Genomic DNA, 14,657 nt, shown 5'->3' with positions numbered 1-14,657 from the left:
AGGCCTTCTCAGACAAAACAAAAAAAAGGATGAAGCTTTTTCTTAGAAATGCTTTTAAAACCTTAAACCCTAAGAGAAAACTAGCGACGACGATTCTTCCTTCAATCAATTTAATTCTCGTTAAACCCTTCTCTCAATCCACCACCATTCCCAAAAAACAGGATCGAGTTCGTGACCATGGCTACGACAATTACATGGAAGTGGAGAAAAAAATCCGCAAAGTCGTCAAATTTCACAGCTTGATTCTCTCTCAACCCAACCACACAATCGCAATCTCTCTTCTAGACACGCTCGCTCGTCGTCTAGGTCTCGGCTTCAAGCAACACGAACCAGGTGCTTTTCTCCTCAAGTTCCCACACGTGTTTGAGATATACGAGCACCCAGTTCAAAGAATCCTCTATTGTCGATTAACCCGTAAAGCTTTGGATCAAATCCGTCACGAACACGAAGCTGTTCTCGACCAAATACCCGACGCCGTGACCCGGTTGAGGAAACTCGTTATGATGTCGAATACGGGTCGGATCCGTCTTGAACATGTCAGGATTGCTCGGACTGAGTTTGGACTCCCTGAAGATTTCGAGTACTCTGTGATTCTGAAACATCCACAGTTCTTTAGACTCATTGATGGTGAAGAGACTCGAGATAAGTACATTGAGATTGTGGAAAAGGATCCTAATTTATCGATTTGTGCAATAGAGAGAGTTAGAGAGATTGAGTATAGAACAAAAGGAATTGATGCAGAGGATGTTCGATTCTCATTCGTTGTGAATTTTCCTCCTGGATTTAAGATTGGAAAGTATTTTCGAATTGCTGTTTGGAAATGGCAGAGGCTTCCTTATTGGTCACCGTATGAGGATATATCGGGTTACGATTTGAGATCGATGGAAGCGCAGAATCGATTAGAGAAGAGATCTGTTGCTTGTATTCATGAATTGCTGTCTTTGACTGTGGAGAAGAAGATCACGCTTGAGAGAATTGCTCATTTTAGGAATGTGATGAATTTGCCTAAGAAATTGAAAGAGTTTCTTTTGCAACATCAGGGGATATTTTACATATCGACTCGAGGAAATTACGGGAAGCTTCATACGGTGTTTCTTAGAGAGGGGTATAAGAGAGGGGAATTGGTAGAACCGAATGATGTTTATTTAGCTAGGAGGAGATTAGCTGAGCTTGTTTTGATGAGTCCTAGAAAGGCTAAGGTTGATGCAGAGTTGGTTCGCTACAGAGATGGATTGGATGATGAAGATGATGTCGAATGAACATACGATTTTCTTGACCGTTGTTTCATCTACACTCTCATTCTCTGCGCATCACTGTAAGATCTTTATGTCTCTGTATCTTTCCTCTGGTTTGTTAATAGCCAAATGAAGATGCTTTTGAGCTTTGAAATTTATCGTTTTCTTCTGTAATGGCAGATTTGTATCCAGAAAGCTAGAAGTGGACTGATGATGATGATGATGATGACGAAGAATCGAAGATTGTGAAAAGGTGCTTATTCACTTGGATGGATTAATGATTGTGAATCTCACTCATTGTTCTGAATCAATTTGAATCGAAGAAGATGCCTGCAAGATTGCTTACTTCAGCTGCAAGATATACTTTGGCTCTACCCTTTCTCATCAGCAATATTCCTTAACTCGATTCTTGATTTTCGCAGATACTAAGAAACAACCTGGAATATTTTTTGCTCAAGTCCCCTATGGTTTAAGCCAAGAATCCTTATTACCTGTCTACATATTGCAAACCAAATTTAAAAAGGTTTCTTTGCTTATGCATCAACAAAAAGACAATTCTTTGTAATAAATATCTTCAATTCGTAAATGTCTTGGCCTTTGTCGTTTTCAAACTTCAACATCAGCATCACGTGATTGGCTAATACAAATAAAATTTTCTCTTTATTTTATTATTTTGCCACAAGCCGTGAAAAGATGGAGAAAATGAATGTCCGTTTTATGATTGTGTTGATGGTAATGTCTCTGGTTCTGGGTTTTTCGTCGGCAGTTGATTTCAGATGGAGGAAAACTGCAGGATTCTCAGATAGATTCACCAGAGCTGTTTCTTCAGTCGTGTTCCCAGTTCATGGCAACGTTTATCCTCTTGGGTAATCTATATATTTGCAAACTCAACTTCACAAAATTATTGCGTGCGTTCCCTCATTTCAGAAATTCTCTAAAACAATTTATTTTGGTTGAAACAGGTACTATAATGTAACCATCAACATAGGACAACCACCAAGACCTTATTATCTTGATCTTGATACTGGTAGTGATCTCACTTGGCTCCAATGTGATGCTCCTTGTGTTCGTTGCTTGGAGGTATCATAATAATTTCATCTTCAGTTCTGTTATTCTCTGGATCCAATGTCATAGTTTCATCTTACGAACTTTTTTATTTATTTCAGGCGCCTCATCCACTGTATCAGCCTAGTAGTGATCTTATTCCTTGCAATGATCCACTGTGTAAGGCTTTGCATTTGAATAGTAATCAGAGATGTGAGACTCCAGAGCAATGTGACTATGAGGTTGAGTATGCTGATGGAGGATCTTCTCTCGGTGTTCTTGTTAGAGATGTCTTCTCTATGAACTATACACAGGGTCTCCGGCTCACTCCCCGTCTTGCTCTAGGGTATATATCTATTTCTACAATCTTGGACCGGCAATGTTCAGTTTGATTTTAGCAATTGTAGTTCCTAGTAAATCCTAATTGGAGTTTTTTGTGTAACAGTTGTGGATACGATCAAATCCCAGGGGCTTCGAGTCATCATCCTCTAGATGGAGTATTAGGGCTTGGTAGGGGGAAAGTAAGCATTCTGTCACAGCTTCATAGCCAAGGTTATGTAAAGAATGTTATCGGTCATTGCCTAAGCAGTTTAGGTGGAGGAATTCTCTTTTTTGGCGACGATCTTTATGATTCTTCAAGAGTCTCATGGACACCAATGTCTCGTGAATACTCGTAATTAGATAGCTCTTCTCTTATTTTTATCGTTTACCGATCATTTCTTTCTCTCTTTTTGCTATAATCTTGAAACTTTCTTTCTCAGAAAACACTACTCTCCTGCAATGGGAGGGGAACTTCTATTCGGGGGAAGAACAACAGGATTGAAGAATCTATTAACAGTATTTGACAGTGGAAGTTCTTACACATACTTCAATTCCAAGGCATACCAAGCCGTAACATATTTGGTAAGGAACTTGCTGTAACCTTGGAAGATAAAGAGAGAAGAGACCAGTTTTTCATAAAGTATTTTTGTTCTGTTTGTAGCTAAAGAGAGAACTAAGCGGAAAACCGTTGAAAGAAGCACGGGATGACCACACGCTGCCTCTATGCTGGCAAGGACGTAGACCATTCATGAGCATTGAAGAAGTCAAGAAGTATTTCAAGCCTCTAGCTCTTAGCTTCAAAACAGGCTGGAGATCAAAAACTCTGTTTGAGATACCCCCAGAAGCTTATCTAATCATTTCTGTAAGCATCACTCCATCCGGTTTACTATCCGCTCCAAGGTTTGGTTTTCTCACACAATGCTAAAAGGACGATTCATTAAAATGTTGCAGATGAAGGGGAATGTATGTTTGGGAATCTTGAATGGCACAGAAATAGGTCTCCAGAACCTAAACCTCATCGGCGGTACAGTCTTTATATTACATACATTGGCAATTTCCTTATCTTGGTTTCGAGATTAAATCAATGTTTCTCCTTTCTATTGAACAGATATATCGATGCAAGATCAGATGATAATCTACGATAACGAGAAACAATCAATCGGGTGGATGCCAGTGGATTGCGATGAACTTGCTTCACTAAAAGCAGCTCAAGTATATGAATACTGAGAATGTTATATATAGTTGGGACAAGCAAGAGCTCATAGTTGTAATTAGATATTTGTATGTACTGATTGGATCAAATCCTATGACAATTGAGTTACATGATGATACTTATATTACAAAGTGACTTTAAACTTTTTAAGTAGAAATTTAGTTTTGACTGTTGTGAAGTTTCTTCTTACTCGAAAAAATCACAACTTTACCACAAATATCTCCGTTGCCGGCGAAATCACTTTGCTCACTCTCTCAACTTTGAAAGGAGACTCAAGTTTCTCACTTTCTCTCTTCCATGGCTTTCTCATACTCTTTAACTTCTCCGTCACCAAATTCGACTCTCTCCTATTCCAGTACCCATCAATTTCTCAACCCGTCTTCTTCGTTTCCCGTCTCGTTATCAGTCTCATCTCCGAAGAATACCCGCCATCTTCGTCTCCTCATCACCTCCGCTTTGAATCCACAGACGGGACAGCCGACGAAGAAGGCCTCCACCGGTAGTGATAAGAGTAGTACGAACAAGAAACGTAAGAAAAAGGGGAAAATTGCGAAACCTGTGGAGGATTGGGAATTGAGAGATTCAGAAGACGCTTTTGAGGAAGATGATGATGCCGATTATTCTTCTTCTTCGAGTTCTCTAGCAACTTTTAACTCTCCTCCTACCATACCCAAACCACCTGCTGGGTTTGTGATTAATGAAACTGGTAGGGTTCTTATGGCCTCTAAGAAGCGTATCACCACTGTGGTGAGTCTAAAGTGTCACTTTTTTCATGAACATTATAAGTTTTGGTGTTTGGGAAAAAGAGAATCTAAAAATGTTTGTGTTGTGAGACAGATTGATCCAACAAACAATAGCCCTTTGGATTGTGTGATAAGAAGAGTATTTACAAGTAGTAAAGGAGAGGATTGTATGCTTCTTTGCCCTGTGGATACGTAAGTACTGTTTTTCTTCTTCTCTTACCATTTTAGCAACTTCTTCTTTTCCGTTTGATTGATTAATTTCTTGCTTCAGGCCAGTTCAGATTTTGAAGAGCACAAATATTGATGGATGGTCAGCTGTAAGTTTTATCCTTAATGAATCTTTCTTCATGTGTTTCTTCAAGACTGCACATCTCCTGATGTAGAGAGACCTTCTGGATGCATGACACTATGCTTTTGAGAACTCGAATATTAATTAATTGTAGAATAGTCAGTTTCTAGATGAAAGTTGCTTCGATCAGGACCTGTCTTTTGCTTATCTAGGATCGTTCTGCCTTTTAGGTCAGTGATGAAGAGGTCGAATCTCTTCTTCCTGCTGCTGCTTATGCTCTTGCAAAGATCCATATGCATCTAGTACACAGCGGGTATGACCGTGCCCTGTTTCAAGCATGACATCATTTATTATCCTATGTCTCTTCTTTGTGTCTGATACCATCTAATGGGTTATCACTGTAAATCAGGTTCTGTTACACTGCAAGGGGAGGCTTTTGCTACACGGAAGATAATGTCTTTGATTTTCGCACAGGCAACACCCTTTTCTTCTGATTTTTACGCATGACGAAAATACTTCTGATTAATGTTTTTGTGGCGTCTGCTCTATATGAGCACACTAAATGATTTTGGCTTCATATACGGTGGATATATTTTATCATGATTTTATATTTATGTGTCAAATTTCAATCTCATGGTCATGTGTACTTGCAATTGCATCTTAGTAAAATTATGTGGTTATCTTCATTCTTCCTTATGTTTAGTTCTCTCGATCTGCTTCGTTCTAACTGTTAGGTGTTTTGACGGGTCTGCTCATATGCTTATAGTTTAAATTATGTGTCCTACTTTTTCATATTACTAAATGTTTCGAGCATCAACTATTTGCAGATGATGGCCAAGATGTTGAAGGCTTGCCAACTGAAGGGGTTGAGATTACGTGTTTCCATCTGGTATACTATTGCTTTTGGCATTTTGCTTATTGATATGTTTGAGGCGCTTTATATAGTATTTTGAACAATCTTTTGAGATATCACTATTATAGCATACTTTTAAACACTAAACCTGTCATTCAATTTATCTCTGAACCAAGTTTGTATTTGCCATTGTGGATCCAAAGTTCACCACTGCAATCTGGTTGTGAAAACAGACTGGTTGTGAATTTTATTGTTTGAATTCTGTAGAACATGAAACCTTTGAGGTATGATGTGGCCCCTTTTTCCTCGTCTAAATATAAATTCTGATTCAGGATGGATCACACTATATGGTCTACACACCTTCAGATCCACTTCTCTTTGTTGCTGCTAAGGTAAGCTTGTTATCTTTAGTTGTTTATTGTGAAAGTTTTGCCGAGCTGTAGCAGTTTTCAGATGTTACTTTTATAGAAGAAATATGGAACCTTAGGACTACTGTAGAATAAAAACAGAGTGATGAATGGCAATTTTATCTATGCAGGATCAAAATGGGCTGCTGCAAATCGCTGATGATGTAAGTCGAACCTCAATTATGTACTTTTTCTCCTCTGCAATTTGGTTGGGTTATAAAAAGGTTTTGAGCAAAAGTTACACCACCAGACTTGGAAAATCTGTGAATTCATCCAAAGAAGAGACTTTTGGAATTTGATCCAAGTAGATTTGTGATAGGTCTTGGCGGACAAACTAATGATGTTTAGTAGACAATATAGAGTTAAGGGAAACACAACTTGGTGATTATTGGTTCTCTGTTTTTTAGAAGAGAGGAGTGCTTATAATCCTAAATAAGATTTGTGTGTGATGGTCAATATGAATGAAGTAAGCTCACCACTCGAATGTTAATGGGTGGTTGCAGGAACTCTTAGACGATCCAGCTGTGATCAGCGCCATAGACGAGGAAACCGAATTCAATGCCTTGGTGGTACGTAGAGAATTCAACAAACTTTTAAGTTAAGAGGTATTTAATAAAATGATATTGAACGTGGTAAGTAATGTTTGTGCAGGAGGAAGAGGCGGCTCTCCTGGAATCACTGCTTGGGGAAAGAATTTGATGTTTTCATAGGGACTACTTAGCTTTCTTTTTGTATTCCATAATTGCAATGCCATGTAATCTAAATTTTCTCTTAGAAAAACTCATTTTGCCTTTCCAAATCTCTCTTGTTGACAATTGGGTTCGATCATTACCGAAACAGAAGTCCCTCCAAATGACCATGCACCTACTTGTAAACCGAAGGATTCTTTTCAGTTTTCACTAATACATCAATAATATATGTTATGCGTGCTCAGCTCTTGTGGGAGTAGGACCGTAGAAAGCCTATCCATTTAACAAAGAATATCAAACAAAGTCTTGTTTTTCTTTTAATCTTTTTTTTTATGGCTGCCTTCAGTAGTAACCTCTGAGCTTGAGGGAAACTCATGTCCATGGCGCTAATTGTCCGGCCATTCTTTGTTCCTGGTAATTTTCTCTTCTTTCTTCTGTTCAGTGCCTTTGTTTTCGGCTAAAAGCTCTCTTCTCTGTAATCCATTAGATAATTTTCCGATCTTAAACAATTTGTGTAAAGAAAAGCGACAATCTGATTCTGGGGATGTTTCGTTTGCTCCTCCTTTTCATTTTTATAACATAAAAATGGGCGTCAAAGGTTTTATGTGCATATTGTTTCAACTACAGGAGTGATTAGATTCCATATCATGTTCTCACTGTTTTTCTTTATATCGGAAATGAAATGATATATGACATTTTAATTGCCTTAGGAAGTGCTGGAATTTCTGGGAGTAGAAACATATGCAAGAAAAATCAATGGAGGAAGTATCTTCTGAAACCCAGTGGATCATCCATTAATTGCTCATTTAGTACAGAGAAGAATCCTCTATTACCATCTATCCAGCAGTTAGCCGATGCTCGTCTCATATACAGTGTATCTGCAGCATTGGGTCATAACAAGGTTTTTACTTGCTATATTTTGTTGTTTCTGTCCCTCTCAATCCTTTTTTCACATTCATTTAAGCAATCTTTTACTCGCAGGAATCACATCCAGAATGCAGCGCTAGAGTTCCTGCCATTGTTAATGCTCTCGAGATGAATGAGCTCACTCCTAAGGTATGAAACAATCCATCTCTATCGTTTCTATCTGACATTCTTCTATATTATGCACATGTAGCTAGGGAAGTTTGGTTAACCGTGATTTACAATATTTAAGGCAAATCTCAAGTGGATGGAGACCAACATAATGCTTGTGTAAAGTTACATTAGCTGAAATTTTGTACTTTTCTGGAGTTAGTTAGATAGACTTGCACATTTCTTCTCAAACAAGTAGATTCTTTTCGAAATATGTTTGATGTATTTATAGGTCTGCTTTTGTTGTATACACCATTCTTCCTTTTGTTGGTTTGCTTCTTCGATGGTGAAGATCTCTGTCACTATTTACTGAAAATGACCTACGTCTTCTATCAATGAATTCTCATATGTGAATCTTTTTTCCTTGTGTATTTCAGTTCCGTGGCTCACAGATTCTTGAACTCGCAAATTTCAAGACTGCAACTGTAGAAGACATTGCAAATGTTCACGACAAGGCTTATGTCTTTGGCCTAGAAAAGGTTATTAACTTTACTCATGTTATATTATTAGCATTTACTCACAACTTTTTATTTCATAACCAATACATTGACACATATAGCAAAGCAAGTAGGATTGAAAAATGAGGATGTACGGTACGATTTTTATTCTGACCATTACAAAGACATTCTTAGTGTAGGCAATGGATGAGGCTTCAGATTCGGGACTAATTTTCATTGAAGGCTCTGGACCAACATATGCCACTTCAACGGTAACTGCTTTGTGCTCATCCGGTAACATCTCCAAAGGAACCATTTTACCTACCTAAACATCTTCCCTCTGTGCCAGACATTCCAAGATTCACTTATCGCAGCAGGAGCCGGAATGGCTTTAGTTGATTCAGTGGTGATGTCTCGTCTCACCATGTTAGTCTGCTTTTACTGCTTCAGTTTCATTATGTTGGGAATGGTTGTAGATTTCTTATATGATTATTTGTTTCAGATCGCAGCATCCAGAAACAGCGTAGATCCACCCATTGGTTTTGCATTGATAAGACCTCCTGGGCACCACGCCGTGCCAAAAGGTCCGATGGGGTTCTGTGTTTTTGGTAATGTGGCAATCGCAGCTCGTCATGCCCAACGCACACATGGTCTGAAGCGCATCTTCATAATTGACTTCGATGTTCACCACGGGAATGGCACAAATGATGCATTTACTGAGGACCCTGATATATTCTTTTTGTCAACTCATCAGGTAAGCCTCTAACATTTTTGCGTGACATGTTTCTAATTAGTTCATTGACAAATGATCCATACCTTGTATTTCAAAATCATTGACTAAATAACACATGAATGTTCAACTAAAGTGTTAAGATCATTGATTGAATAACGCATAGTTAGGATTAGATTTCAGAAATCAACAAAAGTTATTTATTTTCTGAAAAATGCAGGACGGAAGCTACCCTGGAACAGGGAAAATCAGTGACATAGGTAAAGGAAAAGGTGAAGGTACCACTCTAAATTTACCTTTGCCTGGAGGTTCAGGTGATATTGCAATGAGAACCGTTTTTGAAGAAATCATTGTTCCATGTGCTCAACGGTTCAAGCCAGATATTATTCTTGTTTCTGCTGGGTGAGTGAGTTTATAACGTTTTTCATCTATTTTTGAACTGAATATATCATCGTATTCTTACAAACACTTCTGCTTCATTGCTTTAATCTGCTTAAGGTATGATGCTCATGTCCTGGATCCACTAGCAAATTTACAGTTCACGACCGCAACATACTACTCATTGGCAAAAGATATAAAGCGGTTAGCAAAAGAAGTATGCGGAGGGCGGTGTGTGTTTTTCTTGGAAGGAGGATACAATCTTGAATCACTTTCATCATCTGTGGCAGACTCGTTTCGAGCATTGCTTGGAGAAGATAGCTTGGCATCAGAGTTTGATAACCCAGCTTACTTGTACGATGAACCAATGAGAAAGGTGCGAGATGCAATTCAGAGAGCCAAAAGCATTCATTGCTTATAAGGTGAATTTGTTTGAGAAGTTCTGCATCTTAGTCGTCTTAAACTGCCTGCCTACTTATGTTTTCTTTTGTAAAAATATCATTGTAAACATTGTTGATTAGAAAATTAAAGTTATGTAAACAGAAATGATTATGGTTTTTGCTTATATATTTAAATCAGGGACAGCTATTTCTAGTGACCTATCAAATGAGTCCAAAACGGATGACCGTCACACCTAAGTTGTTCCACGTACTTATTCTTGTATCATTATTAAAAAGAAACGAAAATATCTCATCACGCCGACCAACTCCATTTAATAAAATACTAGAAAGAATAAAAATCGTGGGAAGAAGTAGTAGAAGAATTATCTCGTTACGTTATCTATCTGCAGTCTTCATGCAAATCGAAAAATCGCATTCGCAATCTCACAAACTAATCCGCCACGTGCATGGTCACCACCATCCTTCACACGCCACGTGTTCCCAATCCACCGCCGTAATCCGCCCCACCACGCCACGTTGCGTCATATATCTTCTTGTCTCTCACTTACGTCCCCACATCGTACTTATAAAAACGTTAGATATTTTCGAAGATTCATTACATTCAATAAAATCCACTCTTTCTTCTTATATATAGAATCAATCAAAAGACTTTGAGAGATATTCATCAAAACTTTTTGTTTTGTTTTTCAAGCTATAAAATCTGAGAGATATGGAAGTAAGCAAGAGAATGGACATGTTAGAGAGGAGGTCTTCGATAGAGACAGAGCCAATGACATTGCATCTCGATCAATTAGAAAATGCTCGAGAAGAAGCATTGTATGTGATGAAAACAAAAACAATGGAGGAAGCTATGGATATTTTTACAAAGGTACGTATTTACAGTAATTTTAGTTTTTGGAGTTCCTTCAAATTTTCTTTTTTTCTTCGTAACGTTAATTAATTAACAAAATTAGCAGGAGACGCATGAGGGGTTACGAGCTAGTGAAGAAAGAGGAGGGAGATGCATAAATCTGAAGGATGAGGAGGATGATGATGATTATGAAGACGAAAGAATGATGTTTATGAGTCCTCATGCTTGGGACATTCATACCGCTCCTTTCTAATTTAGTAATTTGTAACCTCTTTTTTTTGGCTCTTTGATTTTCAGTTTTCCTATACTCCTTGGTCTTTTTGTAAATATCTGAATACTTAAAAAGGATATTAGATGTTTTTACATACATTAAAGAAGGAAAAACCATTGTGAAGCACAATCTAACCGGTTTTAGAACATATCAATCTTAAGAACATATATCCGAAGGCGTGACTAAATAGTAAATTCATAATCTACGTCAAAAAATTTCTTTCATGGTATCTAAGTCTTGAATACATGTTCTTTCAACCTGAACCTAAATCAATCCGACCCAAAAAAAAAAACTCGATAGTGAAACATGTTAATTAAATAAAATTGTTATTGCCTTTCGTTGTGATTGAAAAATTGGGATCTTAACACCATAGTTTTCTTATTATTAATTAATAAATAATATGTTAGTATTGATGGCTGAAATTTCTAAAAAGTTATAAGATTAGGAATTACATTCATAAGGATTAGCTCTTTGACAAGTGCAGTCATGTTCGTCCTTGGGTGATTTGGGTTCCGGTTTTAAGTTTTTACATGTGCACTGAAGAAAACGTTGTTGATACTTTGATTCCATTTCTTTGAAGCATTTCTTCTTTCCGTGAATGCCGCATTTAGCAGGGAAAGTGACGAGATTCCAACAGTCTTGGGGAGGTGCTCCAGCTTCTACCTCTAATTTGTCATCAACCAAAACAAATTGTTAGTTTATAGATATAAGAAAATTAGTAATACCATATAGTTTTTAATTGCGTCGACATGTTCTAGAGCTGCTTTTCTTCTTTGTTTGCAACAATTCTTTTGGTGATTGCAAATTGCAAACAGTCAATAAAAAAGAGTTTAATATAATACCTTGAACATGGCTTAGAATTAAACAGATGGAAACACAAGAAACCATAAACAAAGTAGTACACCACATCCCCATGCTTCAAAAACTGATGATATATATTCTCTATTACTTGGAAAAATTTAACCAAATTTTGTCTGACTCTCGTGATAAATATATTCGCTTATTTAGTTGGAACCACACAACCAAATAATTGTTCCGATAAATTTGAGAGGAAAAACATAAGATGGAGCCAAGTCAACAAGATCGGCAGAATAGGCTTCCAATTTTTTTAAATTCTTACTAAAATTCAATATTTCACTGCTATTTTTCCTTTTTTATTTATTTATTTTGTTATATAAATAATTTTGATGGTTAATTTTTTGTGAGTCAAATCCCAATTATTAAATTTCGAAAGCAAATTCATGATTACATGTGATTTCGAAATTTAAACGCTCAGCTTCAAATTATACCGTAACGTCGGCACTAGAAAACCGAAATAAAATTCGAAATAAACCTCAAACCGTATCAAACCGAACCGGATGATATCGATTTGAAAACCGGACTGGCTTGGATTGAACAAGCGAAGCAACGAGAGAAAGTATCTACGGTTTCTCTGTTGCTTGTATTTTTTGTGTGTCGATTCGACGAAGCTTATTTTTATGGTTTTGCGAGGAAGAAGAAGAAGAAGGAAGCTGCAATTTCAAGTCTTTAAAGAGAATTCTTGAAAATCCTTAAGAGAAATGAATGGTCACTGTTTATTTGCAGCATCTCCTCCTCGTCTCTTCCCTCTTCGCTCTATATCATCGAGTGTTTCTCCATCCGGTAGTTACAGAATCAAATTCTCCGATAATGTCGCCGTTGAGTGTCGGAATCTCTGTTTCTCCGTTAGTACAAGACAAGGTATATCTGTTCCTATTCTCCGTGATTGCTCCTTTCGGATTCCTTCTGGACAATTGTGGATGATTCTTGGTCCTAATGGCTGTGGCAAATCCACCCTTTTGAAGGTCTTTCTCTTTTCTCTTAAACATTGCATTTGCAGAGCAAAGACTTAAGCTTTTGTTAATGAAGTATCATTATTCTTACTTAAGTCATCCTTCAATCTGGTGTAGACTAGGTTTGCTAGTTGCTACTTTGGGCAGAATCTTAGATCATCACACTGTTTAGTGCAATAGCTAATCTTGGCATTTATAACATGAAACTCAAAGAGCATTCAAATCTTTGGATGCTGTTTGTATGTGTAACTAAGACTGATTACAAAGAAATGCCAGTTAAACTGTTTGATCTACATTAACTGCTTGGAACTCTGCAGATTTTAGCTGGTGTAGTGAATCCATCCAGTGGCACTGTCTTTGTGGAGAAGCCGAAGAATTTTGTATTTCAGAATCCTGATCATCAGGTTAAGTTTCTTGCTTTTGCAATGTGAATCATGTGTTTGATTTTATCTTGAAGGATCTTACTTTTTTCCCATCTTTGTTTTCTTTATTGTGAAGTGTTCTTTCTGATTTGTATTGCTGTTTTATAGTTGAGTAGGCTTGTGTGGTTGAGCGTCTTTTTCCATATCACAGACAGCCTTAATCCAAATCTTTAATTATCCTCGAAAAGCTAGATATGCTAATGACATCGAGAAGAGTCATTTTGTTGTCACATCTGAGGGAGATCAGTTAGTAACAGTTGGATTTTGATTCAAGTAAAACCGCTCATTCTGGTCACATCTGAACGTTCTTGTTCATCGCAGGTAGTGATGCCTACAGTGGAAGCTGATGTGGCATTTGGTCTTGGCAAGTATCATGACATGAATCAGGAAGAAGTTAAGTCTAGGGTGATTAAAGCTTTGGAGGCTGTTGGTATGCGTGATTATATGCAGGTCAGTTTATGTACATTGAACAACAATAAGTTGTTTATATCTTCTAGTTCCTTTTACTAAAGTATAGATTTTGGTGTTGTTTCCAGAGACCGATTCAAACTCTCAGTGGTGGTCAGAAACAAAGAATTGCCATTGCTGGTGCTTTAGCTGAAGCGTGCAAAGTGCTATTGTTGGATGAGCTCACAACTTTCCTAGATGAGTCTGACCAGGTAAGGTTTGATTAATTCTAACAACGTGCTAATGAAACACAACTAGTATTGCAAGGGAACCCTTCCATAACTGGAATATTTCAACATCGACATATGATTGTGTTATAGTAGACATTGGAAGTGAGTAACTTGCACAATTGATATAGTATCTAGAAGAAATGAAATGAATTTGACAGATATGTTATGACGTATACGCCTTTTTTAATCAGTGCATATTGTTTTCTCGGGGTTTTTGTTCTGCAGATGGGTGTGATCAAAGCTGTAAAAGATCTGATAAATGCAAAGAAAGGAGATGTGACGGCATTATGGGTGACACATAGGTTAGAGGAGCTCAAGTATGCGGATGGAGCTGTGTATATGGAGAACGGTAGAGTGGTCAGACATGGTGATGCAGCCACCATCTCAGATTTCATTAAAGCCAAACAATCGTCTTACATTGATCAAATTGGTTCTTAACTTCCTTTGCTAAGGATTTTTTTCTTTATTACCTCTATATATATATAGAGGTAATGAAAAGTCGATTATTTGCTAATAATTTGTGAAAAATTGTGATAATATAGCTCTGCAGAGGGTAATGTAGTTAGGAGGGCTCGAACTAGAGTTGAATACGAGTAAACCTCTGTTTTCCCAAAGGGAAAATAAAGAATGTTTGGAGAAAACTCCAGGTTGTAAGTACGTCCCCAAGTATTGATTAGTATAATTAAATTATAGAAAACAAGAAAAAGTTACGAGAGAAAGTTTTGTGCATGTGTGACTATGTATATGAATAATATACATAAAAAAAGTCTAAATTATGTGTTGTGTGCCCCCTATTTTGACTAATACCATTT

General features: G+C 37.3%; 7 protein-coding genes across 10 annotated transcripts; 6 read left to right on the top strand and 1 right to left on the bottom strand.

The window, feature by feature from the left end:
• Positions 1-3: 3 nt before the first annotated feature.
• RPD1 (Ubiquitin carboxyl-terminal hydrolase family protein) lies at positions 4-1,896 on the top strand. Its single transcript, NM_148393.3, has 2 exons — positions 4-1,315; positions 1,416-1,896. The coding sequence occupies exon 1, from the start codon at positions 30-32 to the stop codon at positions 1,257-1,259; it is 1,230 nt and encodes a 409-aa protein (NP_680759.1). The 5' UTR covers positions 4-29; the 3' UTR covers positions 1,260-1,315; positions 1,416-1,896.
• Positions 1,731-3,965, top strand: AT4G33490 (Eukaryotic aspartyl protease family protein). Of its 2 annotated transcripts, NM_001203976.1 has the most exons (8): positions 1,731-2,101; positions 2,198-2,315; positions 2,402-2,625; positions 2,725-2,952; positions 3,041-3,182; positions 3,262-3,462; positions 3,552-3,624; positions 3,709-3,965. In NM_001203976.1, exons 1-8 carry the CDS (start codon positions 1,929-1,931, stop codon positions 3,825-3,827), a joined length of 1,278 nt encoding a protein of 425 aa, NP_001190905.1. In that variant the 5' UTR covers positions 1,731-1,928; the 3' UTR covers positions 3,828-3,965. The 2 variants fall into 2 exon arrangements, with proteins under 2 accessions (NP_001190905.1, NP_567922.2); NM_119503.2 differs by having other exon boundaries at positions 1,932-2,101; positions 3,552-3,849.
• AT4G33480 (BTB/POZ domain protein TNFAIP protein) lies at positions 3,962-7,038 on the top strand. The gene is made up of 10 exons (NM_119502.4): positions 3,962-4,560; positions 4,651-4,748; positions 4,828-4,873; positions 5,076-5,158; positions 5,255-5,319; positions 5,673-5,734; positions 6,031-6,090; positions 6,237-6,269; positions 6,609-6,674; positions 6,757-7,038. Exons 1-10 carry the CDS (start codon positions 4,111-4,113, stop codon positions 6,802-6,804), a joined length of 1,011 nt encoding a protein of 336 aa, NP_195074.2. The 5' UTR covers positions 3,962-4,110; the 3' UTR covers positions 6,805-7,038.
• A 19-nt stretch (positions 7,039-7,057) lies between these two features.
• Positions 7,058-10,013, top strand: HDA14 (histone deacetylase 14). Its single transcript, NM_119501.4, has 9 exons — positions 7,058-7,208; positions 7,505-7,695; positions 7,776-7,850; positions 8,246-8,347; positions 8,506-8,577; positions 8,655-8,711; positions 8,808-9,059; positions 9,256-9,437; positions 9,534-10,013. Exons 1-9 carry the CDS (start codon positions 7,169-7,171, stop codon positions 9,832-9,834), a joined length of 1,272 nt encoding a protein of 423 aa, NP_567921.1. The 5' UTR covers positions 7,058-7,168; the 3' UTR covers positions 9,835-10,013.
• A 374-nt stretch (positions 10,014-10,387) lies between these two features.
• On the top strand, positions 10,388-11,148 carry AT4G33467 (uncharacterized protein). Of its 2 annotated transcripts, none has more exons than NM_001085017.3 (2): positions 10,388-10,682; positions 10,771-11,148. In NM_001085017.3, the coding sequence occupies exons 1-2, from the start codon at positions 10,524-10,526 to the stop codon at positions 10,915-10,917; spliced, it is 306 nt and encodes a 101-aa protein (NP_001078486.1). In that variant the 5' UTR covers positions 10,388-10,523; the 3' UTR covers positions 10,918-11,148. The 2 variants fall into 2 exon arrangements, with proteins under 2 accessions (NP_001078486.1, NP_001078485.1); NM_001085016.2 differs by having other exon boundaries at positions 10,412-10,682; positions 10,768-11,144.
• On the bottom strand, positions 10,657-11,899 carry SCRL22 (SCR-like 22). Of its 2 annotated transcripts, NM_001342216.1 has the most exons (3): positions 11,778-11,899; positions 11,388-11,600; positions 10,657-10,994 (listed from the first exon to the last, which is right to left on the bottom strand). In NM_001342216.1, exons 1-3 carry the CDS (start codon positions 11,848-11,850, stop codon positions 10,786-10,788), a joined length of 495 nt encoding a protein of 164 aa, NP_001328489.1. In that variant the 5' UTR covers positions 11,851-11,899; the 3' UTR covers positions 10,657-10,785. The 2 variants fall into 2 exon arrangements, with proteins under 2 accessions (NP_001328489.1, NP_001031783.1); NM_001036706.2 differs by lacking the exon at positions 10,657-10,994 and having other exon boundaries at positions 11,267-11,600.
• Positions 11,900-12,167: 268 nt separating this feature from the next.
• On the top strand, positions 12,168-14,538 carry ABCI10 (ABC transporter family protein). The gene is made up of 5 exons (NM_119500.6): positions 12,168-12,758; positions 13,064-13,150; positions 13,490-13,618; positions 13,705-13,827; positions 14,071-14,538. The coding sequence occupies exons 1-5, from the start codon at positions 12,495-12,497 to the stop codon at positions 14,281-14,283; spliced, it is 816 nt and encodes a 271-aa protein (NP_195072.2). The 5' UTR covers positions 12,168-12,494; the 3' UTR covers positions 14,284-14,538.
• The last annotated feature ends 119 nt before the right edge of the window (positions 14,539-14,657 follow it).

The sequence above is a fragment of the Arabidopsis thaliana genome, chromosome 4 (genome assembly GCF_000001735.4).
Source record: "Arabidopsis thaliana chromosome 4, partial sequence".
NCBI lineage: Eukaryota > Viridiplantae > Streptophyta > Magnoliopsida > Brassicales > Brassicaceae > Arabidopsis > Arabidopsis thaliana.
This window is presented reverse-complemented; position numbering and strand designations above follow the sequence as displayed.